This window comes from Pagrus major, chromosome 6 (genome assembly GCF_040436345.1).
Source record: "Pagrus major chromosome 6, Pma_NU_1.0".
In the NCBI taxonomy this organism is placed as follows: Eukaryota; Metazoa; Chordata; class Actinopteri; order Spariformes; family Sparidae; genus Pagrus; species Pagrus major.
Genome location: NC_133220.1, coordinates 10,707,363 through 10,731,335, shown reverse-complemented (window position 1 = coordinate 10,731,335; position 23,973 = coordinate 10,707,363). Strand labels below are relative to the sequence as shown.

The 23,973-nt window shown below is 39.2% G+C and overlaps 2 protein-coding genes across 2 annotated transcripts; both read right to left on the bottom strand.

Moving 5' to 3' along the window:
- Nucleotides 1-2,923: 2,923 nt before the first annotated feature.
- On the bottom strand, nucleotides 2,924-6,272 carry LOC140998702 (uncharacterized). The gene is made up of 4 exons (XM_073469061.1): nucleotides 5,977-6,272; nucleotides 4,578-5,056; nucleotides 4,323-4,470; nucleotides 2,924-4,187 (listed from the first exon to the last, which is right to left on the bottom strand). Exons 1-4 carry the CDS (start codon nucleotides 6,238-6,240, stop codon nucleotides 3,639-3,641), a joined length of 1,440 nt encoding a protein of 479 aa, XP_073325162.1. The 5' UTR covers nucleotides 6,241-6,272; the 3' UTR covers nucleotides 2,924-3,638.
- A 2,349-nt stretch (nucleotides 6,273-8,621) lies between these two features.
- LOC140997671 (immunoglobulin-like and fibronectin type III domain-containing protein 1) lies at nucleotides 8,622-22,004 on the bottom strand. The gene is made up of 23 exons (XM_073467638.1): nucleotides 21,968-22,004; nucleotides 18,663-18,785; nucleotides 18,418-18,557; nucleotides 18,155-18,254; nucleotides 18,006-18,026; nucleotides 17,722-17,767; nucleotides 17,443-17,638; nucleotides 16,191-16,304; nucleotides 15,927-16,089; nucleotides 15,511-15,783; nucleotides 14,958-15,386; nucleotides 13,945-14,069; nucleotides 13,683-13,824; nucleotides 13,299-13,592; nucleotides 12,892-13,191; nucleotides 12,105-12,281; nucleotides 11,880-12,008; nucleotides 11,483-11,791; nucleotides 10,465-10,550; nucleotides 10,148-10,340; nucleotides 9,380-9,676; nucleotides 8,711-9,037; nucleotides 8,622-8,626 (listed from the first exon to the last, which is right to left on the bottom strand). The coding sequence occupies exons 1-23, from the start codon at nucleotides 22,002-22,004 to the stop codon at nucleotides 8,622-8,624; spliced, it is 4,026 nt and encodes a 1,341-aa protein (XP_073323739.1).
- Nucleotides 22,005-23,973: the final 1,969 nt, after the last annotated feature.

Sequence of the window (23,973 nt, the reverse complement as noted above, 5' to 3'; positions counted from 1 at the left end):
CATGTGATGGTGAGACATTGAATATCTGATGAGAGTGAAAGAGCTGCACAAGTGTGAGAGCTGTGGAGGAAGTGGTCAGACTGGAGAGTAGGCGGGCTGTAGTGTGTGTGTGTGTGTGTGTGTGTGTGTGTGTGTGTGTGTGTGTGTGGACACAAGGATCTGACAGCAGTATTGTTCACAAGGGCTCTCAAGGGACTCAGGGTCACTCAGCAAATATGGAAAAAGTACAGTAAAGCATCATTAGTCTCATTTAAGGAGTTAAAATGTGTCTTATTTTGGTACTGTGTGTATTACACAGGGAAGTGTGCTGATGGTGGTCAAAGTGTACTTCCCTCAAAAATAACTGTGGTTTATGGCACTGTAAAAACAAAACCGAAATTGAATAGAATACGTTCATCTTTTCTCATTAACTTAATGTAAAAATATACAGGTGTTATTTATTTCAAGCTAATTCAACTTAAATGTGTAGTTTTTATTTTCAGACCACTTCAGAAGTGATGAGTTAGATAAGATAATGTATCTGAGTTCAATCAACTCATTTAAATGAGATTATAAAGGAACACGATCCGCATGTTAGCAGACTTCCCCATAAAATCAAAGAAGTTCGAGGGGGGAGTTTCACATGCACTGTAAAATCTGACAGTGACTTTACTTAAAAAAAAACCTGATTATCTCAAAATAACCAAGTAAAGCAGACAGATCATTTTAAGCTGTTTAAAACTTTTTAGCTCGCACAACTTAAATTGAGCACTCTACTTTACTTGGTAAAAGTCTGAGGTAAAAGGTTTTTCAACTTTTAAAGTAAAGTCAACTTTTAAAATTTACAGTGTATTGTTATTCTGCCAAAGCTGGAGCAAAGTAACTCCAATAGGAGCAGATGCAGCTGTTTTCTTTGTGTGAAGAACAACCGACTCTTCAGACTGACAAAGTACAAATGGAAATCAGAGTTGTATGTTATGTAATGTTTGTCAGTGTGGCTGATGCAACTTAACATCTTGAGGTTATTGAACGTGTTTTCTCAAGTTCAGTTAACTTACCAATAAAGGTTTGACAAACTTGAATCGAACTTCACATGACAAGATTTCAGAGAAGATTTTGAACTATTTATTCAACCGAAGTCAACTCATATATTAAAGGCGGCAGTTGAGAAAGCCCAAAATGACTTACGTTGATTTTTCTTTACCAAGGAGAAACAAGGCTAGTAACTCCTAAATTAAAACATCTGGTAGAGGGTACATCTAAAAGTTATAATAACATGCAGCAGATGGAGAAACACACATGGGTTTGTGTTGTTTGTGTTGGCTGGAGATAAAAGTGTATACAAACAACAAATATACTGTGCTGACAGTATTTAATGAAGCTGGAGGCTGTGTGTGTTCAGTTAAGATGAGCTCACATACCTTTCTGATATGTTCCACGATGCATACATTATGGTAGCACAGGTCATTTGTTTGCAGTTTATTCTCCTAATAAGGGCATCTAAAGGGGTGCACTTTCTGGGCGTTAAGCATGCTGTAGATGGAATGTGACAAATATATTTCATTGCAAATATGCTGATACTAAAAAGTCCAAACACAAAATATTTGGTAAGGGTTAAACACACATTTGAAACATTCTTGAAAGTTGGAGGAGAAAGTGTTCGTGGTCTCAGGTGGTGATACACACCAGGTGCTTCATCTTGTGTCTCGGTTCGCTTCTAATTAATTCTGAGTCAGAGATGGCTGTCTGAGCACACCTCGCCTGCACCTGCTGTCATCTAAACATAGAATTAAATTAGGCAAATAAATTCATAAATTCTCACAGTGATCCTGATGAGAGCATGTGGCGCTCAACTAGTAATCCCTGCACAGTACACTTTTGGATGGAGGGGTTTTAACCGCCACCAAGGAATTTATGTTTTCAGCTGTGTCCATCGGTTGGTTGGTTGGTTTGTCAAGATGATTAAACAAAAACTGCTGAGCGGATTTCCACGAAACTTGGGTTGAGGTTGGGTCTTGGCCCAGAATAGACCCCATTGCATTTTGGTGCGGATGTGGATAAAGTGACCAATCCAAGATTATTTTTTTCACTTTCTTTAACACTTTCTTTGAGGCTTTTTTCAACATTTTTGTTAATTTCTCAGGGAAAAAAAACATGGTTTCAAATCAGGCATATTTAGGTGGCTGGTGTCTGTGAGTGAGTACAAAAGGGGACTGCTGGGCCTTGAGTGCCATTCTAGTTTTTATTGCACTTGTCGCACGAACATGATTCATGAGTTTTTTGCCCATATTTGAGCTAATCATGTGGCTACGGCTACTGTATGTACAAGTGAAATTTGAGCACTTCTTCATTGGGCAGACAGGAAATGGGGGAGAGAAGATTATGACATGCAACAGATGTCACCAGCTGGAATTAAACTGCCGACATTGCAGCCATGCAGCGTGTACCGTAAGCATTAGGCACACACTTCAACACTCACTTTGTCAAACCCACAACAAAACCTCCCACACCATTTTGCCTTATGACTGTTCTACATTAAACATGCCTGTCAGCTTGTTTTCACCTTCCATCCTCTCTTTTTGTGTTTTTGTCACAAGAAAGTCATGTAATTACTCCCACTGTCAAAATAATTGAAAAGAAATATCACCATTGACAGGTGGATTGGTCTCTGGGCTTTATTCAGCACATAATTGTCTTTAAAATGCACCCTCGTGGCAACCAAAGAGTCAGTGATATCAAATAAACGACATGTGGTCGGTCGCTGTTGCTTTTCAATCTGTGTCAGCTCAGACAGGATGTCACAGAGGGGTAACTGTAGTCTGCACAACGTGGGAGAGATCAAGCATGAAGCTAGATGTAGACAGTTGTAAGTAGAATTTCCATTTTTAGTCATCTTAAAACCAAGACAAAAATCATGAGACACTCACAGACCCCCTCTTTTTTTTTGGTTCCTCTATCATATTATTCCTCATCATCACAGTAGTAATCAGGCTCCACCTACTGGCAGAAATAGCACTCTAACCTTTTCACAAAAGGGCTTCATGACAAGAGAACAGTATGTACCAGTGGAAACATATGCACCCACATGTACGCAGCATGTGCACTTGTACCATAAATAACTTTGCAGCGAGAGACACTTCATATGTACTTGTGTTAAATTACAAGCTGTAAGCACAGTCACATTTCTCTGTCACATTGCAACAAACAATTGACATTACATAATTTCATACTCTAATTTTGACGTACGTTAATGGATGAAATACAGTTAATCATACCAGCAGTAACCTGTTGCTCTATCAGACAGCCTTTCTTTTGTCTTCCAATCATTTTTATTTTATATTTAACTAAAAACAGCAATTATACATCAATACTTGTTGTCAAATTTATAAAATCTAAGTCATTTCTAACGAGACCATATGTATTTTGAAGAGAAGGAAAGTATGTCTGGAATTAGATTACATAGGTACTCTTCACAGTTTTAGAACATTTTTCATGTTTTTCAGGATGAACAGCTAACCTGACACAATCTATATGTCAGACAACCAAACAAATAGAATAAAACAAATATCAGCAGCCACCACTTAAAGAAAGCGTGCTACATGTATAAATATCATCATTTATCAAAATAAGACTTAAAAATTACAGTAGCATTGGTACAACTACTCGTCTTCCTCATTTTCGTCCATGAAAACCTCACTTTTTAATTCAGCTGACTCTTCCTCTACATCCTCCCAGCTCTCCTCATCTTCTTCGGTTACCTCCTCTTCCAAAGAATCGTCCAAAACGTCATCGTCCACAGTCTCTCCTGGGATCTCCTCTTCGTCTGTCTCGCCAGTAACCTCCTGCTCCTCACTTTGTCCTGTAATTTCCTCGTCTTCTTGCTCTTCTAGTGTAATTTCTTCTTCCTCTTCTGTAATTTCCTCCTCTTCCTCTTCTATAATTTCTTTTTCACCCTCTATATTTTCATGTTCCTCCTCATCTGTAACATCCCCCTCCACTTCCTGTTCTAGTGGCTGTTCCTCCTCCTCCTCCTCCTCTGCCTCCTCTTCCGGTTCATCTTCAGCATCCTGCTGCTCAGTCTTTTCCTCAGCATCTTCTAGCTTCTCCTGCACCTCAATGACATTCTGTGCTGTACTGGAGACGAGCTCTTCTTCTGCTGGGCCCTCCTCATTTGACTTTGCCTTTATTGACAAAGGAGCATTCCCCAGCTGAGGTAGACAGATATGGTAATCATTAATGGAATCATCAGTTCTTGCAAAATGAAAACAATGTACACTGTTCAAAATGCGTTTATACATCCTGTATTTGAAAAAGTAATCTAAGTAAAAGTAGCAGCGTTATACCTGGGTGTGAAAAGTCTGCAGCTGAGCCATGACGCTGCTGTGGAGGGTCTGTGAAGTGGAAAACTGCTCATCCAGAGTCATCTGCACTGAACTGAGCATCTTTTCTAAAGCCTGGGCACGCTTGGCTTGCTTAGCCTCCAAAAGCTCCCTGGAAAAAAAACAAAAAAACACACACACACACCAGAAATGAACCTTCTTTGAAATGTCAGCTAAGTCAACATGCATATCAACTCTGTGAAATCAAACTGAGCTCACTTTATTGCAGCCATCTCCTGGTTGTTTGTAGAAAGTGCAACATTATGAAGGTGCATTGACTCTTTCATCTCATTCAGCTCTGAGGTTTGTCCCTCCAACATCACATTGAGAGCCTCCACCGATGCAACCTGCTCATCAGCCTTAGCGTAGGCACTGGCCACAGCACGGCTCAGCCCGGCCACATTTTCAGCCAGCGCTGAGCCGGAGCTCAAACCGGCCACTACGCTCTCCTTCACGGCTTCAAACTCCTCACTCTGGTTCTTGAACATGACCTGGAGAGTTGCGACGGACAGGGAGACCTGCTTTATCTCGGCCAGTCGCGTGTCCATCTCATCGTGGAGGGCCGAAAGCTGCAAGTAACCGTTGGAGTTCTTCACCTTCTCTGATGTGGCCATGGCAACCTGAGCCCTCTCCTGAGCCTGCTGCTGAGCCTCCTCCAGGGCAAAGATCCTCTCTTCCACGTTGAAATCATTATCAAGCTAAAGAGTGAGAGAGAGAGAGAGACGATTTAGCCATGTGGTTTGACTCAGTTCAAGCATTTGAAATCTGTGATCACTGATTCAAGTCAGACTGAGACAATATAAATATGTCAACTGTGGTAGCTATCCCCTCAATAGGCTATCTCTTGCTGTATTAGGCCATTGCGGGCAATGTTACAAACGTCAATGTCAATGTGATGAGATTCGTCAGGTAAGTATTTGCCTGTAATAGACAAACATCTTAAACAATTTATTGTTTTGATTTATTTTCCAGAAAAAATCCACTGCAGAAGATCATGATATTGAGATGCAAAATGATATACAGTCTTGCAGAACTAGTTGCAATAAACTGCTGATGTTGAAAGATATCTTGCATTATTTATATTTCCCAGTGGAGCTGTGAATGTAACTGAAACGTGACCATGAAGCTCCTCACTCAGGACGTCCTAAAAATATCAACAGGTGTTGCTAAAAGTGTCAAGGCCGCCATTTTAAACATGTCCTACTGCTTTATAACTTTTCAAAATAAACTCACCGACTGAAAGTTTCATTCATTCTATCCTATACATGGCACAAACTAATAGTGAATTCATGGCTCTTTGTTATACACATTCCTATGTATCCGTCCATGTGTTCAGATCCACTCATGTGCTCAAAACTGAGAAACGTAATTCGCTTATTTTGAAGGCGAATCATTCATTTCCGGGATGTAAGCTAGCTTAACGCAGCCATTTTTTTTAAAACATCATGCTGTGCGCCTGAAACAACGAAATTAAGTTCAAGAAAAACAGTTGTCGATTAAATTTCACCTTGTTACACGATAATACAAAAAAACAAGTAAGAGGATGAATAAGTATTTTACAATTAACTGACCAGCCGAGCAGAAAACACGGGTGAGAAAAAGTTAGCTCACTTGTTACCTGTGAGTCCTGCGCCTTCATCACCTGCTGGAGGTTGGTGATCCTCCTCTCCATTGTCGTGAACGACTCTGTGAGTTGGTCGAGGCTGTGCTGCTGTTGTGCACAAAACCACCCCATTACGGAGGCCCCGACTGTGAAGATAACAATGACCACCAAAGCTGAGGAAGCGTAGGAGTTTATCCTCCTCTTGGACTGTGGTACCGATGGGTCCAACAAAATGGAGGTGTCATCTTGTTGCGGCTTCTTTGACTTGCGCCTGGCCATGACAGCAGCAGCAGCAGCAGCAGAGGGACTGAGAGAGGTATGTGTGCCTTCAGTGAGATGTGGCAAAGTCTGGCTTCTCAACTGCTTTTGCTATCACGTTTTCTGTTCTGCTGCAGACCCTTTGACCTAGTCAGTCATTGGACCCCCCATAATACTCAAGGCAACTGCTGGGGAGGGGGGGGGGGGCGTGACAGCATATTATGTAACTGCAGTTGTAGATGTTGTGCTCAGGTCCACCACTGAAGTAAAATACCACAGAGTAGAACAACTCTACTGGATTAATAAGTCTTGCATCCATAACTTAAATCAAGCAAAAGTGCATATATATCAGCAGTTAGATGTATTTTAATGTGTAAGCAGTTAAAACCAGTCCTAGTGTTGCCAAGTTTGACTGCAGTACTGTATGTCGCTGTTGTGTTGTACATGTGTAGAGGAGATTTTATACATGAAATGTATCTGTACTCGGGGTCGACCGATGTGGCTTTTTCAACGGTTGATACTGACACCGATTATTAGAAAACAAGGAGACTGAAAAACGATATTTGGGACCGATACTCATTTTGTGTCAAAATTTCTAACAACCAGTGATGAAATAAACTGTACAACTTTTAAAAAAGTACAATTTTGAGGTACTTTACTTGAGTCTTTCCATTTTCTACTACTTTATACTTCCTCTCCACAACATTTATTTGATACATTTAGATTTTTCAGTGTATACTGTAGGCTAATACTTGTGATGTGTTAGCAATCAGGCATCAAGTGAGAGGATGCTGCATCAGAGCCAAAGTAGCACATTTATTTATTATTTATTTTGTTTATTTTATCAGCAATCTGAAAAATAACTGATACTGATAATCAGAAAATGCTGAATATCGGCCTCGATAAACAGCCAGCGCGTGAATCGATCTACCCCTAATCTGTACCAAAGTGAAGCTGTGAGATAAACATAGTGGAATAAAAATTAAAGCATTTCCCCCGAATAGCAGTGTAAAAGTTAAAAAAGTCTCACAAGTTAATTCCAAGTACCTCAAAAATGTGCTTAATTAATGCGCTCATTCTTCTACTTCTTTTTTTTGGTGCCACTTCTCAGACCAAGCACCTCATGGAACTGTGCTGTAGATAAGTAGCAACCTTTAAATGCCAAACTTAATAGCAGAAATAAACGTATACAGTCTTTTAGACAAGAAAAAATGGTTTTGGGCTCAGTAGCTTATTTCCCCTTTCATTATTACTGTACAGGTATATAACAAGGCTTAAAGTAATGGAAAAGTAAGCGTCAGGAAGCTTTGAGTGATAGCTAGCCGCTAGCTGTCTACCTTGATGTTAGCAACCAGTCTTCATTCGGCCCGGATCAGCTACACCCACGCTCCACCTCTCTGCTCATTTTTGGATTAGCCGGGAGTTAAGTGGAGTCAGGCACTGCGAAAACGGCAGTGGCCAGAGTCACCAAACTGAGCTTCACAATGGCACTTCAGAAACTTATGGGTGAGGTCATGGGGACTACATCCATGTTTTATGCAGTCCAAGGTTGGTTGTAACTCATTCAAAAATGTACTCGCATATTAAAAGGCTGCAGGCTTACTTCAAAGGTTTTGCTGCTACATTTTCAGAAAACTAGTTGTGCACTAGTTCTTGCAAATGTTCCTCAGCCCTTCCCAGGAAAAGTCCATAATCAAAACATTAGGTAAAGTCAGAAGTGCAACATGCACTGTTCGAAAGACAATTGCTAAACTTAAATTTAAAACACAATACATTCCCTTATAATATAATAGGGTGTGTGCTGTCAGTCTTCCCCTTCAAAGAAAAAGTGTGTTTTAATGGTGAAATGTGACACAAAAGGCTGACATGGACAATAACACAGACATCAAGATTAAACAATCTCCCTTTAATCATGTAAGACTTTACAGGGATTTACAACTCCCTGTACTTAACCTAGTGTAACGTTAAACTACTAACAGTACTTGTGTATTACATGTACTTGTGCATGAGATTCAAGCAAACAGTAACACAGTAGCAGTGTTTAGGGGCTATGGAAATAAGTAATGATAAAAGTGATTTAAGTTGGATTGTTTCATATAAATTAAAATAATTGAAAACAGACTCAAACACTCAAAGAAATGAAAACATTAAACGTGTCATTCTGCTGTGTGTTTGACCACATCTTAAGTAAATGGAAGCATGACGTTGAAATATCTTTGAAGTTTAATAGCACAGGATACAACACTTTCCAGAAGCAAACAAAACTGGTGTCACATTTGAGTGTTAAATGGAGCAAAGTAAAATGAATAAGTTGCACTAAATTTAAACAAAGCTTCTTATTGATTTAAAACACAGTAATGAATCTGTTGGTTCAGCTTCTGTCCAGCAGCTGCAGCTCTTCTTCACTCTGTTGAGAAATATATTAATAGTCTCAGGTTGTAAAAATTGAATTGAAAACTATATGATTCTTGAAAGTTGTACAAGTGCGTACCTCTGATATTCAGCATCATTGAGGACTCGGTTGTTCCCAGTTTGTTCTCAATGACGACTTTGTATTCCCCGTTGTCCTTGGGTCCCACCCTGAGTATGAGCATGGAGCAGACTCCACACACATTGGTGATGTGGTAGTTGATGTTTGTGTTCAGGCTGATATTGTTGCGGTACCATGTCACACGTGGAGCTGGATCACCCTTAACTGCACAGGTCATGCAGCACTCATATCCCTGTGGAGCTGTACGCCTCCTCAGGGGAAGGATAAATGAAGGTGGGGACTGAAAGTCCAAGGACTTGGACTCTGGCATGTTTATTTTGAACTTTTCTGAAACACAAAGAAATACAAAGTTTATGGTTTTACACAATTATAATAGTTGGGGACTACGTTTTTATTAGTGGACTTGCAGGACATTTTTTTTGCAACTTATTGTAGAATCCCTAACAATTCAATTGAGAGCCAGTTGGTAAAAACACCTCTTCCTGAAGCCAGTAGGGAGAAAAGTGAAAATATCTTTGTCATCATGGAAAGCCTTCAATGTTGTTGATATACTGATGTGATCTTAGCAGGAAAATAAGACAGAAGTCAAATATCGGATATCAGTGTTAGCGTGGGAACCACGCTTTAGTAAAAGTGAGAACTGATTCAATTGTGATTGGAGGCACAAACCTTTTTCCTTTTTGGTTTGAAACACAGGGGACAGAGAAGGTGGTGAGAGACCCATGTCATTTTTAGCGAATACTCTGAAGTCATACTCCCGTCCAGGCAAAATGTTGACAACTGTGAACTTGTTGTTGAAGAGGTTGTCTGCCACTATCCTCCAAGTGCGTTTGAAGGAGTCACGCTTAGATACCATGTAGTGTAGTCTGTCATCCCTCTTCTCATCTGGAGAGGAAGTCCAGGACAGAGTCACTGTTCCTGGGATGTTCTGATCCAGCTCCACTGGACCTGGAGGCTTGGGATCATCTACAAGCACCACAGAGAACCAGATTACTGACATAACAGGGTTATAACAGGGCTATAACCTCACATTAGCTCAACCAGTTGCCAACAATGTTATAGCATTTTATGGTATTGTTGATTATAACAAAAACATTCTTACATTAGAGAAGAACCTACTGTACTTAGCAAAAAAATGTCCTCTTTCACCTTATGTTGGCACTGGATGCTATAGGTTGCTTAACATTATCTCTAACACACTTACATTGATAAACCTATGAGGTCCGAGTGACAAAACTATCTTTCTATACAACAAACTGTACAGTATCTGTAGCCAGCTCAGTTTCCCTTTGCTTTATGTTTGTGCAATTTAACAGTTCAACACTTGGATTCAGTAAATCCAACTGTGGTTTATTGTGTCCAGTGTTAAAAGTCTCGAAAAGGATGGAACAGCTAATGAGGCTCGCATTCAGTCTCTGTAACTTTAGTGGGAATCACCTGTGACTCTGATTTCAACATTGAAGCTCTCCTGGCCGACAATGTTCTTGACAGTTATGGTGAAGATGCCGGTGTCAGACCATTCAGATGTGGGGATTAACAGTTGAGAGCCTTTATCAGAGTTGGTAATTGTTACATGTTTGGGCACTGGCATGCCATCTTTTAGCCAAGAGATCTCTGGCAGTGGGGAGGCCTGTAGACAATAAGAAACATTTAAGATTAATTGGTTAAAAAGTCTGACAATGTTAGTGTAGGTTCACACTATAAAAACACCTTTTCGTAAGATCTCATTAGTAAGAAAACCACTGGTACAATACCTCAAAGTTGATGTTCAGGCGGACTGTGTTTCCACATTTTACCACCACAAAGGTCTTCATATTGCGATCTTTAAACTTTGGCTTTACTGTGAGGGTAAAAATCAGGATAAAATGTTTAGATTCTTGTATTTATTTAATTTAGCAAACTGTCAGGTAGTATTTCATTACTTTTTAAATACTATCTACTCTATTGTATAAACTATTAAGAAATCATATATTTTTTAAATTCCTTTTCACATAAATAGGGATGTTTTGAGGAAATATATATGATTGGAATAATGATAATTGAAAAAAAAAAGATCATTGCAGCATCTCTGCACAAATCCAGGTAAATTTCACATCCTCCGTTTAATGTAATCCATTGTTCAGCTGTTGAAAACACCACATTGCATTGCGCATTGCAAACCTATTTCTATCCCACTGTGCCGCAAATGACTGAACCACAGGGTGGCATGACTAAATAAACAGAAGCCATCAGTTTCAATACATACATAAACACGCTGAGAGCCTGTATCAGTGATGTGGATGTAACTCCTTTGTGTAAATGCAGTAAAACAAGTCACTTTGCCTGTATTAAAGTGGTGTTTTGACGTTGTACCCTCCCTTTAAATTGCTATTTTTTGTTGAAAGCTGCATTTGAACATCAGTAGTTGGCTGTGGGTGCTGGGCTGTCCAAAGTAATTTTATAACACTATTGCTGTCATAAGTGCCTTGTCACAATAATTCCACCCTTTAAGTCCAATATCCATCGATATTAAACAAAAGATTGTAAGACACTAATCAGAAGGAAAGCTGTTGTGCATGCAGTGTTTTCTTGGTACAGAGATTTGCAGTATCTTTGACAGCTGTAGGGATATTTCACGGCAAAGGCTGCACTGTGCAGATGTATATGGAAGAAAATCTAAATATTTGCTATGACTGTATCCCTATACTAAATATAATTGGATGATGACATTTTAAGAACTAATAGAGAGAGCTGTTATTTTATTAAACATTACATAACTACAAATGTTCTCACCAGGAGGAGGCATGGCAATGATGTAATTGTCAAAGCCCTGAGGTTCTCCGTCACCTCCATAATTGGTGGCAATTACTCTCACCCAGTAGGTGGCCATCGCCTTCAAGCCAAGCACGGTGTAGGAAGTTAGAGTAATTGGGATGGCATTACAGCGGGTCCATTCAAGGCTTTCTATTGGTCTGATCTCCACAAAGTACCCTTGGGCTTCGTCCTCTACCCCTTTCATTTCTTTAGGTTTAGTCCAAGCCAGTGAAAATGTGGTGTAATTGGAGGATGTTAACTTCAGGTCTGTGACTTTGCCTGGGGGTTCTGTAATTGCAGTAATGAGAGGTTATTGGCTCAGCAGGGTTTTCAGTGAAGACAACAGCAGTAAAATATAAGAGTGTGACTGGCTTACTCATCGGATCTCTTGCAATTACTGTGTCACATGGAATACTAGGATCTCCAGCACCAGACAGGTTGATGGCAGACACTCTAAATTCGTAAGCCGCTCCTTCAAAAACATCCTTCACTGCATACTTTGTATCTGTGGACAGAGGAAGAAGTATTTGTTGACTTAGGTGGATGCATAGCACTGTAGTCAATCATTGTATTCCGGCAGCTTGTCATATAAATTGGGTACCTGTGATAGGCCCACTTTGGTTTACAAGGCTCCAGTAATTTGTCCCCTTCTTTTTCTTTTCCAATTTGTATCCCACTATTTTGGTACCTCCAGTGTCACATGGAGGAGACCATGCCAGATTGATGCAGTCTTTAAAGGCACTGACCACTTTAGGTGGTGTTGGGGCTCCAGGATAACCTGTGGGGGAAACATGACATTTTGTCTATTCTGTGTTGTTATGTCATTTTTGCTCTTTTGTTATTATTACCTCCAGAGTTGGGCCGATATAAAAATGTTCAAACCAGTTTGAGATTAAGCCAACTACCATTCTGGACGAGTAAGACCAAAATTTACTACCAGTTGTTACACGTTACTCAGCTGCTCTTGAGTGGAACAAAACGAGAGCCCATGGTCTCAATAGTACGTGCACAACTCAACTATAGTACATCACCACAAAACAGAGGGAGGCATGACTGTGTGGTGCTGAGCTTATCAGCTGTCTTAGCTCCTGCAAACAAGCCACATCCTGCCAGCTCTCTTCACCTACGACCCAAACATGCTGGTTAGGTCAGTTGAGATAAAATCAAACCAGTTTAAGCTCGTACACCAGACCAGTCCAGCAAAACCAGAAACCTTCCCAACTCGGCAGTACATGGTACATAGCAGAAAGTGGTTAGAGAGCTGAAAAATGTTTGTGGAATAAAGCATGATGTCTTGGAAAAGAGTATTTTAATTTGATTTGCATTGAATCTCACACTCTACACCTATAAAATAGCTCTTACTACAAATCCTCCAATGAAAGACTCACGCAATACACCAGCTGATATGTCCTCTGTCTGCAGGTAGTCACTGATGCCCTCTGAGTTCTTGGCTCTGATCCGGTAGCAGTATCTCCTCCCAGGGTCCACATCTGAATCTTTGTAACTTGGGTTGCCACCAGGGATCTCACCGAGATTTGACCATTTATTGCGCCCTACTTGTTGTCGGTCTATGATATAGTTTGTGACGGGGCATCCACCACTATCTTTTGGTGGTTTCCATTTGAACTCAACAGATGTTACAGCACTTTCCATAATGTCTACAGGTCCCTGTGGTGGTGTGGGCTTGTCTGTTGATGAAATGAAAATTAATAATACAAACAGCTTAAAGCATTTGTTCTTTAGACAGTACAATGTGTAAAACATGACAAACTTTCGCTTACTCTTGACAACTTACCCAGTACAATAAGTTTGGAAGATGCCTCTGTTGTGCCGAATTCATTTTTGATTTTGATTTTGACCTCTCCGCTATCTTTCCTCTGGCACTTAGTTAAGCGGAGTTTACTCTCAGTAGCTGATGTTTCAATCTTCACATTGAGAGCAGGCAAAAGCTCGTCATCATCCTTGTACCATTGTATATTTATCGGTCCCCCACCTGAGAACGGCAGCTTCCATTCTGCATTTTCACCTGCTTTTATAATGACTGGCTTTGTGAACTTTCCCAGGGCGTCAGCATCGATTTTGGGTGGGTCTTCCAAGTTGGAGAAGAAACAGTTAAAACTCTTGTTTAAACCCTTTTAAACTATGGATACCAAACCGTGTTGTTGACTTTTATTCTGACCTTGTATATTAAGCGTTGCTTCTGATTTACGGCCCTCAGCTTCGAAGCGGTACACAGCTGCATCATCTTTATTACAGCAATCAATTATCAACCTATGACAGGCTCCATCTTTGATAATTGTTACCCCATCCTCATTGGTTAGCTTGTCAGATAAGAAGATTCAATATTTATAAGACAAACATTTTGATAAATGAATGTATGCAACAACTAAAATGGACCATTACAGTTTCACAAACTAGGAAACTAGGAATAGTTTACTTACCAACTTCCCATTTTTATACCAACGTCCCTCAGAGGCTTCATTGCTTAGTTTGCAAGACAGCTCTGCCCGTTCACCAACATTAGCAAGAGTGTCTGACAGCCCACTGACAAACTGGACACCCCGATCTGCAACAGTAAGAAATAGCACACTAGTCAAAATGACTGTGTGCATTGTGTTTGGCCATAAAAAACAAATATATTGTTTGCTAAATTTAAGATATGTGGAATAGCAATTGTTAGTAAGACCTGACAATCTGCACCAGAAAAGTGTAGAGCCAACAGAGCAAACAAAGAGCATGCAGTTTTTATTTCTCAGTACAAGCAAATCAAGCACAGCAATCACTGGAACATCCCTGTTTCTGTTCTGCCTTACCAATTTTCTTGTTTACAGTACGTCTCTCTCTAGTGGTCAACAAGCAGCATTGCAGAAGATTTTCTGCAATTACACTGCAATTGCATTTTTTTTGTAACTGAACTATTACAAACTGAACTGTTTTTGGAAAATCAAAAAGGTCTGCAATCTTAAATTTGATAGAAATGTAAAAATATTTTAACTTCTTGACTATAGGTAAGTAATGACATTTTCACCAGGATTTAAGAGATTTTGAAGGGGGTCCTAGAATTCCTCATCAGGTGGCTATTTATGACTTTTTCCATCTACCAGTCCGACCTTTACCCACTCCACAAGTAGTTCAAGACATTTCTTTGAAGGAAAAGGAGGAGGAGGAAAATTGTCAATACTCCCAGGTCTATACTTCCTTCACCTACTCTGCTCTCAGGAGTAGAAAGCTTCCTGCTGTAGCTATCTCTCATATCTTACTCTAGGTAGGGAGTGCAAGAAGTAATTCTGAGACACTTGGCAAATATTGGCCCAGATAGCAAACCTGACAAGACAGTATGCAGCAGCAGAGACCTATAATGAGAACTGGAACTAAAACTATGCCTAATATCTTCAGTATGTCTGTGCAGTGCAGTGACACATTATTCACTCTTCACACAGTGCAATAATTTTACCTGTAACAGTGTCAGGAACCAAAGGCCCGGTTCGTGATCTCTTCTTTTTCTTATCACCTGCATCACCGTCTTTATTTCCATCATCTCCATCTGTCAGGAGGTTCTTATCTTTGCCGTCTCCATCACCCTCATCTCCATCAGTCTTACCACCAGACCCATCGCCAGACCCATCGCCAGACCCATCCCCAGACCCATCCCCAGAACCATCACCAGAACCAGAACCATCTCCAGAACCATCTCTTCTGTCCCTTCCATCTTTCCCATCCCCACCATCCCCCAGAGCAGCCTTAGCTGCTGCATCTGCAGCGTCCCTTTCAGCCTTTGCTCGTCTGGCTGCATCCAAGTCGTCTTTCTCTTTTTGTAGTTTACTCAGGTTATCTTGATCCCCTGTTTGAGTGCCCTTACGCCTTTTACGAGCATTTGGATCAGCTGAATGAAGTGAAGGTAGGGAGAATAAATCATTTGTTTTGTTGAAGCACTTTAAGTAGGTGAATATTTGAGATGTGTTTATCACACTGTCAACAAGTCATTTGAAAAACAAAAGACGTCCCACCTTTCACTGTGAGAGAGGCTTTGCTCGACTTAATCCCAGCGATGGCATAATATGCTCCATTATCTGCTATTTCACAGTCTTTAACCCTCAATGTGTGAATTAGTTTGTCCTCTGAGACAGTGATCTCATATTTGTCCCCATGTTCAAGTGACGAATCCTGTTTTGACCAGGTAATTCTGTTGAGGGGTTTTGACAAGACGCACTGAAAAATGGCATCCTCACTTTCAACGACCTTCAAATCCTTGATCTTGGCTGCAAACTCCACATCAGGCACTGAAAGACAAGGAAGAGGAGATGTGGATTAAGTGGTGGGTTAACTGACAACTGACTCACCTCTCATTCCTAATTGTGCCACAAATTGTCTTGCCAAGTGCCAATACAACCATCCTTATTACATATTCAATAGTTACTCTTACCTTGAAAGTCAGTTGTGAGGACGTTAGCTTCCTCAACATCAACCTGGTAAAATCCAGCATCTTCTGGCTGAGGGTCTTTGATGCTGAAAACATACTTTGTCCCCATTTTCTTCAGGCTATGCTTTGAATTTTCATCATCACCATATGGAACCATTGTCCCATCCTTTAAGAAAAAAGCAGTTCAATTAAGTTTTATTATTATTATTATTATTATTTGAGCAGCGATTGGTTTTTAAGTGTTTATCTTAGAATACATAAACTCACCTTGTATAAATTAATTGTACTGTTGGGATCCCATAGTGTCATGTCCATGCTAAATTCAGCTTTCCCAGAGGGTGTTACTTCTATTTGTTTCACATTTTCCAGTGCCTCTACAACCTAGAAAAGACTTAGACTTAGACTTAGACAGACTTTATTGTCATTCAGTGAGCAACAAGTGAACACAGAACGAAATTTCGTTTTCAGAGGCTCAGCATAGAATTAAAATATGAAGTATATCAAAAAAAAATACCACAATAAGAATAATAAATATCGAAAACAGACACATATTGAAAGTACAAATTATTGAAAGTGACATTGTTGGGTTAGTAAGTGCAAATATTTTGAGGAAACAAGGTATCCAGAATAGACAACAATTTGTCACTTAGAGTTCAGCAGTCTGATGACATGGGGGAAAAAGCTGATATAGAGACTTGTGGTCCTGCACCTAATGCTGCAGAACCTCTTTCCAGAGGCCAGCACAGAAAACAGTCCGTGGAAAAGAAAGATAGTCCAGTGTATGTATCTGTAGGTTTTGCTCTGACCTTCACTAGTGAAGCCATGGCATTTTGAACTTGAAGGTATAATGTGTAAAGATTAGACACCTGTCAAAGGTTGCTCCCCAAAAACATGGGGGAGCATATCACCAGAGTAACCACCAACTGCTGTTCGCTACATTCTTTGCTGCAGCTCTCTTTTTTACTAGAGCTACTAGCTGCTGTTAGCTGCTTAGCTTAGTTAGCAGTGCAGCCTGTGACCCTATTATCTGACTGGCACAGAACTAAGGAAACTGAGGGGTGGCTAAATCTGTGAAATAAATCTTTTGAATTTATTTGTATGAGATGTGCTTTTAAATAATAATTTAACACCTCCTGAAAAAGTTTTCTCTGACCTTCCAGTGATTAAAATTTTACGCCTTGCTGCAGTGATGGGCAAATGTACTCCAGGACCCTGTGATATCACAATTGGATGTGATTACAAGTGCAATAAATTATATTTACACACAGAGGTGAAGCAGGCTTGATATGTTCAACCAGAGAGGGCCGCGAAAAACTAATTTACAGACTGGTGTTGAGTTACACTTTGAAGTTAGCCAACAACAAGCAAACTCTAGCTGATACTTGGGTCACCAGGTTTTCTCTTCCAGCCTTAACAATACTTTTGACCAAGAGTAAAACCTCACCAACATTTTGCAGGCTCAAAATCCAGAAATCCAGAATTCATGTGCAGTTGTTACATAATACATACAGCACTGTACCTTAGCCTGCTCATCCTCTCTTTCCTTTTTCATCTGGCTGAGTCTCTTCAGCATCCAGCGAAAGTCAGTAACACCAAAGTCAAAGCAGATTTTTTCATAGTCCTTCTTTCGTGCACTGAGAAGCAGTTCCCAGAGCTTAGGATCAATTTCTCCTTCTTTTTTTGGTGGGAGTTGTTTTTTTCTGGTGACAATAACTCTGAAAAGAGAAGAACAGAGTGTTATGTTTTTTGAGAGTTTGCAGCAATATATATTTAAAGCAAAACTTTGACTTGAGCTTACGTTTTCTTAAGCATTGCTCTGAAATCCTGTGGTGCTTGATCAGCTTCTCAAAGGAAATTGGATGTAAATGGGGAAAAAAGAAAATATCATGGGATACTTTTACATATGCCAAATAATTATATAATCATGATGGTTTACACTCTTTAGAGACTTTTTAATTAAATTTAATTAAAGAAATGAACACAATAATTACATTTGTGTTAGCCTAAAAATTAAATTCATGGAAAAATGGATGACAGAAAGAAAAAATTAAGCTCCACAGAGATCTGTGGAAAATGTCATACCTGGGCTTTTCTTCTTCACACCTGGACAAAATGTGAAAACATCAGCAAAACAAGAAATCATAAGTAAATAGTCAAAGCTAAGTTGTAATTTTTTTCTAATTCGATAAATTTACAATGAACATACTGCATTGTAATTATCTGTCTTTTACCTCCCATAACATTGAGAGCTGCGGTGCAGACAGCCTTTCCATACTCATTGGTGGCAAAGCACCTGTAGGTGTCAGCTTCCTCTGGTTTTGCACAGATTATCTGAAAAAGCATTGTTGTCACAGTTAGATTGCATCTTTAGAGCTGAATATTCGGTTCAGTCTCCCCATTGACACAAATAATAAGGACAAATCAAAGTATTTAAGACTTTTAAACAACAACATGTTTTATGAGGTGTGGAGGATCTTTTTCAAAGTTTTCTCACCTCAAGAATGTGCTCGTGAGATCTTTCATCATATCTGGTTTTGTATTTTCCTGGGTCTGTGACGTCACCCTTATTACGCTCCCATGTTACAGTTGGTGCTGGCTCTCCATTCACTATAGCTTTGAAAAACCCTTTTTTTCCTTAAAAAACAAAATACAGAGAGCCGTACAGCAGTGTTACAGTTGTAGACATTGTTTTATAATGTTGTTGTATTCACAGTTTTACTTCCTAGGTTTCTTATTTACCATTCTGAACGGTCACATTCATTGGCTTCCGAGTGAAGTCAGGCGTTGACTTTCCAGGAGGGAGTTGCTCGACATACTGAGTGATCATAACCCCAGGAACTCTGGATCTTTTCTTGATAGCCACTGACAAGACCAGGAAATAACAGAAAACTCAGTTGTAGGAGGTAGTTAAGGCAAACATAGACAAAAGAAACAGAAAACATGTTTATAATGCTTTGTATTCATCATTCACACTGTTCAACACAGCATTAAAACATCTGTTGTGTAAGTATTAAAGGCGATGATATTGTCTTTAACATACATTATATCCATGATTTGTTCACCAGTGCTTTTGCTTTTGGTTGCAGTTACGCTAAAATTTCACAAGAGGTCAGTATTTCCTTTCTCTTTGTCAACTGTTACAGCTGCTCCAACATGGCAAGAACTTGAATTTCTTGGGTTGTTTTTATTGAGATGTATATTGGATAGAATTGTATCTATTTTATCTAAAGGTAAAGGGCAAACATTTATGGCAAACTCATCAAAATCAGTTTTAAGTGGTAATTCTGTATGTACAAATAACCCAATTTTGTTTTTCTCATTTTAAACATATAGATCAATTTTATTTACACCTTTACAATTTATGGTTACAAAGAACTTAACAGAAGGTCAGACAAGACTTTGTAGATACATGTACATTTTAAACAAACCCATACACAATCAAAATCTGATTAAAAATGCTGTGTTTTATGAGATGCTCTAAAAAATGTGCTTCTCTGAGGTTTTAGAAAGGCTATCACAAAGTTGAGACGCCACAGTGTCAAAAGCAGATCACTCTTGTGTTTTTTTAGCCCAGACCTTGTAGCCAGATGGGTGACACTTTTTTCCGCCTTTATCCTCTCTCGGATTTCAACTGTAGGATGACTCAGAAAACAACACGACGTTCATGCACCAGCTGGTGAAATCTCAGACTCCAACTGTTACTCCTTTTCCTGCACAAGCATCATACCTCATAATGACTCAGAGCTGTTTCATTCACCCCAAGGCTTGAACCTTTACTGCTGCATATCATAGATATGGCCAAATGGCTCATCATAGTCAAACTGTGTGGAGAATTAAATGTGTTCCACAATTATTGCAGTAAACTCAGGTCGTCAGCCACGGTTTACTATGTAGGTTACACACCAAAACTTAAATCACACTCAGTGTGTAATTAGGCTACAATTAGATTTCTGGATGGATGTTGCACAATCTGTAGAGGCAATGGCCACAAACAAGCCATTTTTAGTAAAGATATTTTGACCAATTAATTGCATTTTAACAAGCGTATACTAATGCTCAATCCCTAGAAAAGGTTATTTTTAACCTTACTTTAGTTAATTTGTGCAATCTAAGATTCAGTTTTAATAAGCAACACATTTAATTGTTGTTCTGTTTGAAATGTGAGAATTTCAGTGAAGTAATTGTGTTTTGTGTGACTGTCTTTTTTAGGTATCTTACCAGGTTTAACAGGGATTTAACAGCCTTTAAGACTTTTTAAGCACATTCTGTGTATTCATCTCTAATTTTCAAATGTAAATGTTCGAACGGTTTTATGAACACAATGTTTGATTTCCCAGAATCAGACAGATACAATATGGTAAGCCATAGTTAAAACACAATCTGGAAGTTGAAATATAAATACAAGCAAACCTCTCCTACCCCACACCTTACCCTTATCTCACCATTATGTAATGCAGCTGCACAAAATCACATGGAAATACATGTAAAAAGGCAGGTGATAATGCTCACAAAAATTGAAGACACAAGAAAAAAACAAACAATAGAGTCAATGGAAAAAAAAGGAAAACATGTTTTTTTCTACTCAGTGGCTTAACATCAATCAGGACTGGGCAATATGGCAATAAAATGTTAGGACTGGGCGACAAAATCATATATCAAGATACTTTTATCTAATACCTTGATTTTGATATTGTGACAATATTGTAAGCATGACTTTTGGTACCTTCACAAACTATTAGCGTGATTATTTTTGATAATTAGTCATCAGTGATGTGGATATAATGACAAGCTGCGACAATATATAGTCTCATATCATATTACGTTATAATATTGAAATGTTGCCCAGCTCTCACAGGAATTAAATAACTTGGACCATGAAAGAACGCAGCTACAAAATTAACCTTTAAAGTGAAAACAGATCCTCTCAGTGACAGACTAAACTTCTTCATCACCTTTCCGAAGCAGTCCTACTTCAGTTAGAGGGCATATATTGAATATTCATCAAGTTCTGTGTGTCATCTCTCAAGGGGTTGGTTTACGCTCTTATATCATCTGAGTGCAGGCAGGATTCTTGTAACCTTGTTCCTCAAGCATTGATTCACACATAATCCATGTCTGGTAGGACACAGTCAGTCGTTTGCTTCTGCATACCAAACACTCCTGGAAGAACTGTCAGTTTGGACAGCAGCAGACTTCAGGATACTTCACGTAATAATTTGTTGGCTGTATAAAACTGATACTCCTTTCACAAACCGCTCTGAGCCTCCAACACTCAGCCTCTAGAATAGGTACAAATGGCCTCAGGCACTTTGGGAGATAGAAAATTGAAACTGATACACTTCCTGACTTTCATATATATCCATGATAGATGTTTCTCCATTTCAAGTATGTGGTGTTTCTGACATCAAATGATATTGAAAAAAATTTAATCAGCAAGTTAATTTTCTTTCAGTACTTCATTTTCTGTACCTTCTTTGTTCTGTGTTCTTCCTCTTCTGCAAACCAATTTTAAATCACGATCCATTATCTAAATTGCGATCTTTTTCCTAAATCTGGAAATGCCCGTAGACTGACTTGAAATAGCCTATACATTTCTCAGTTTGCACCATTAAAACACAATATTGCATTGCATTGCATTGCCATGCTGCTAGCTCTAACTCACATTACATTATTTACAACATGTCACTCAAGGAAGAGCCACGTGAAGTAATACGTCGAGTCAGTGTAGTTATTGAGTTGGCTACATCACTCTGTTGGCATTTAGTGTGGATCTGAAGTAAATGAGGTTATATGAAGTTTGGAAACAGAAGTAAGAGGACATTAGACACTGCTATCTCTATGATTTTCCTGTAAAGTGGATTATGGACACCTTCAAGATTGATCAAGGCACCCTCAATCTTATCTTATCTTTATTTAAAGATTTGTGAAGGTCTAAATATACTGTATTTGGTCTGTTAAATATGTAATAACACGACTCGGTGATCAATAAACTGTTGAACAAACAAAACAACCACAAAAAAGTGCCTTACATCTTCCAAACTTACCTGAGGCTTTTGGTTCCTGGGTTGTTAGTGAACTCATTGCAGCGTTGTTGATTGTTTGTCAACCCTCCGGGTTTGATGACTTTGTGGCTGAAACGCAAAGAAAAACTGTCACTGTATGAAGTATCTAGCTACATTAGCATTCATCATTAGTCAGTATTCAGAAGCAAGCATCATTTTTCATTGTCTTTATAAATTATTTTTACAAGGCAAACATTGAACCATAATGGAAAAAAAGTATGCTCTGTTTAAGATAAGCAATTTGAATTTGTGGTTGTGGGTGAATCATATACTCCAGCTGAACTAACATCATGCTGTACTTCATGGTCAACTACATCATTGATGTGTTTTATCACTTTTTTTATTCAGATTGAAGAAAAACACAATTAGGGCAGTTTCCAAACCACAACTAGGTTTTGTGAGTTTGGGGCTATTTATGGAAAACACTTGAACAGTTAAAAGGTTTCTATTTACGCCTCATCATCAACCCGAAATTCACAAAATAACTTTAGATTTGCTGACAGAATCATGAAAAGGAAAAGCAATCTTTATTCAACTGCAGCAAATATGTTTGGCAGTTCTAATATATAAATAAACATTTTATATCACCTTGGAGTGGTGTTTCTTCACATAACTCTCAAGGTATCTTATCATTATGTATTCCTACTACTGCAAGACATCTAATTAAAATAGGGAGAAACTGGAAATTATGCAACAATAATGAGATAGAAGATAGAAAAAAATATTCAAGAAATGTCCGAAAATTGCAAAAACTGTCCTAAAACTCTTCCCCAAACCCTGTCAATTGGCTAATGAATTGTTTATGCTCTAATTTACTTTTTGTATAATTCATTTGGAGCTCCCTCCATGGCCTGAAGTATCCTCAAAGCCACATGACTCAACTTCATGACAGTAACTGCTGGGGTCATGAGAAACTAGGAACCCTACATATGGGGTCGGGGGCCAGAAAAGGTTGAGAAACTCTGCCTTGGAGGTTCTCCTCATGTATCATCTGTGTTACCGTATGACATCAGCCTGTCAAAGTGGGGATGCCTTGACTCCTGCGTGACTCGTGCAGACATTTGGAGACATGCTGGGACACTGTAAAAGGGGAATGTGAAATCCCACCTAGTGGCTGACTCTGCCCAACTGCCTGTGGAGTCAAGTGGCTGTGCCAGCAGTTTAACGGCTCAGGATCCAAACATAGACAGGGCCAGAATGTCTTGGAATCAAACTGTTAAGCCAGTGCACGTATCTGTAAATCTCTTTTATGCCACCAACTCTTAAAAATTATGTTTTGCCCAGTGATTCTTGTTAGGTGCCTGGTTGTTAACTGCCAGCAAAAGACTGAAAGTAAACTTTAAAGTCAGTCTACTTGTCCTGATAGATTCATAGACATTTGTTTTGTGTTGGAAGGTGAGAAAGCACAGGTTGTGTACGTACTTATTTGAAAAGCAAAACTTCTCCAAAGAGGGTTATTATAGAGATACAGAGTTTGTTTCCACCAAGCCCTCAGCATATCGGCAGTAAACAGGAATGACTTTGACCTACTTTGACTGTCGCTGATGAGACCTTTAAGTCAAGCAGTGGATGGTAATGACCTAAAAACTGTCAATGTAGGGTATTTCTAATCTTAAAGTTGGACGGATGATTCTTTTAGTATCTTCAGAGCTGAGAGGATTTTAATTAGAACAAAATGGGCTGTATATCAAGATTATGGCCATAAGGCTTTTTTTACACGGCCCTTTAATTTTAAGGACCATAAGAGGAACATGGAAAAATGTGATAAAGGATATCTGACCTTGAACATCTACAACCCAGCAATAACGGTATTTTATTAAGGCTTTGATGTGTCACACACTGCAAACTGATCATAGTCTCATGCCCAATCCTTTGTTAGTCATGGGGAGTCAGTTGGGAAGGTCACATTCCTCGCTGAGATATGGCACACAGTTGAGATCGTCAATATCAGTATCACGGGATGATCTCAATATGTTCATTCATAACTT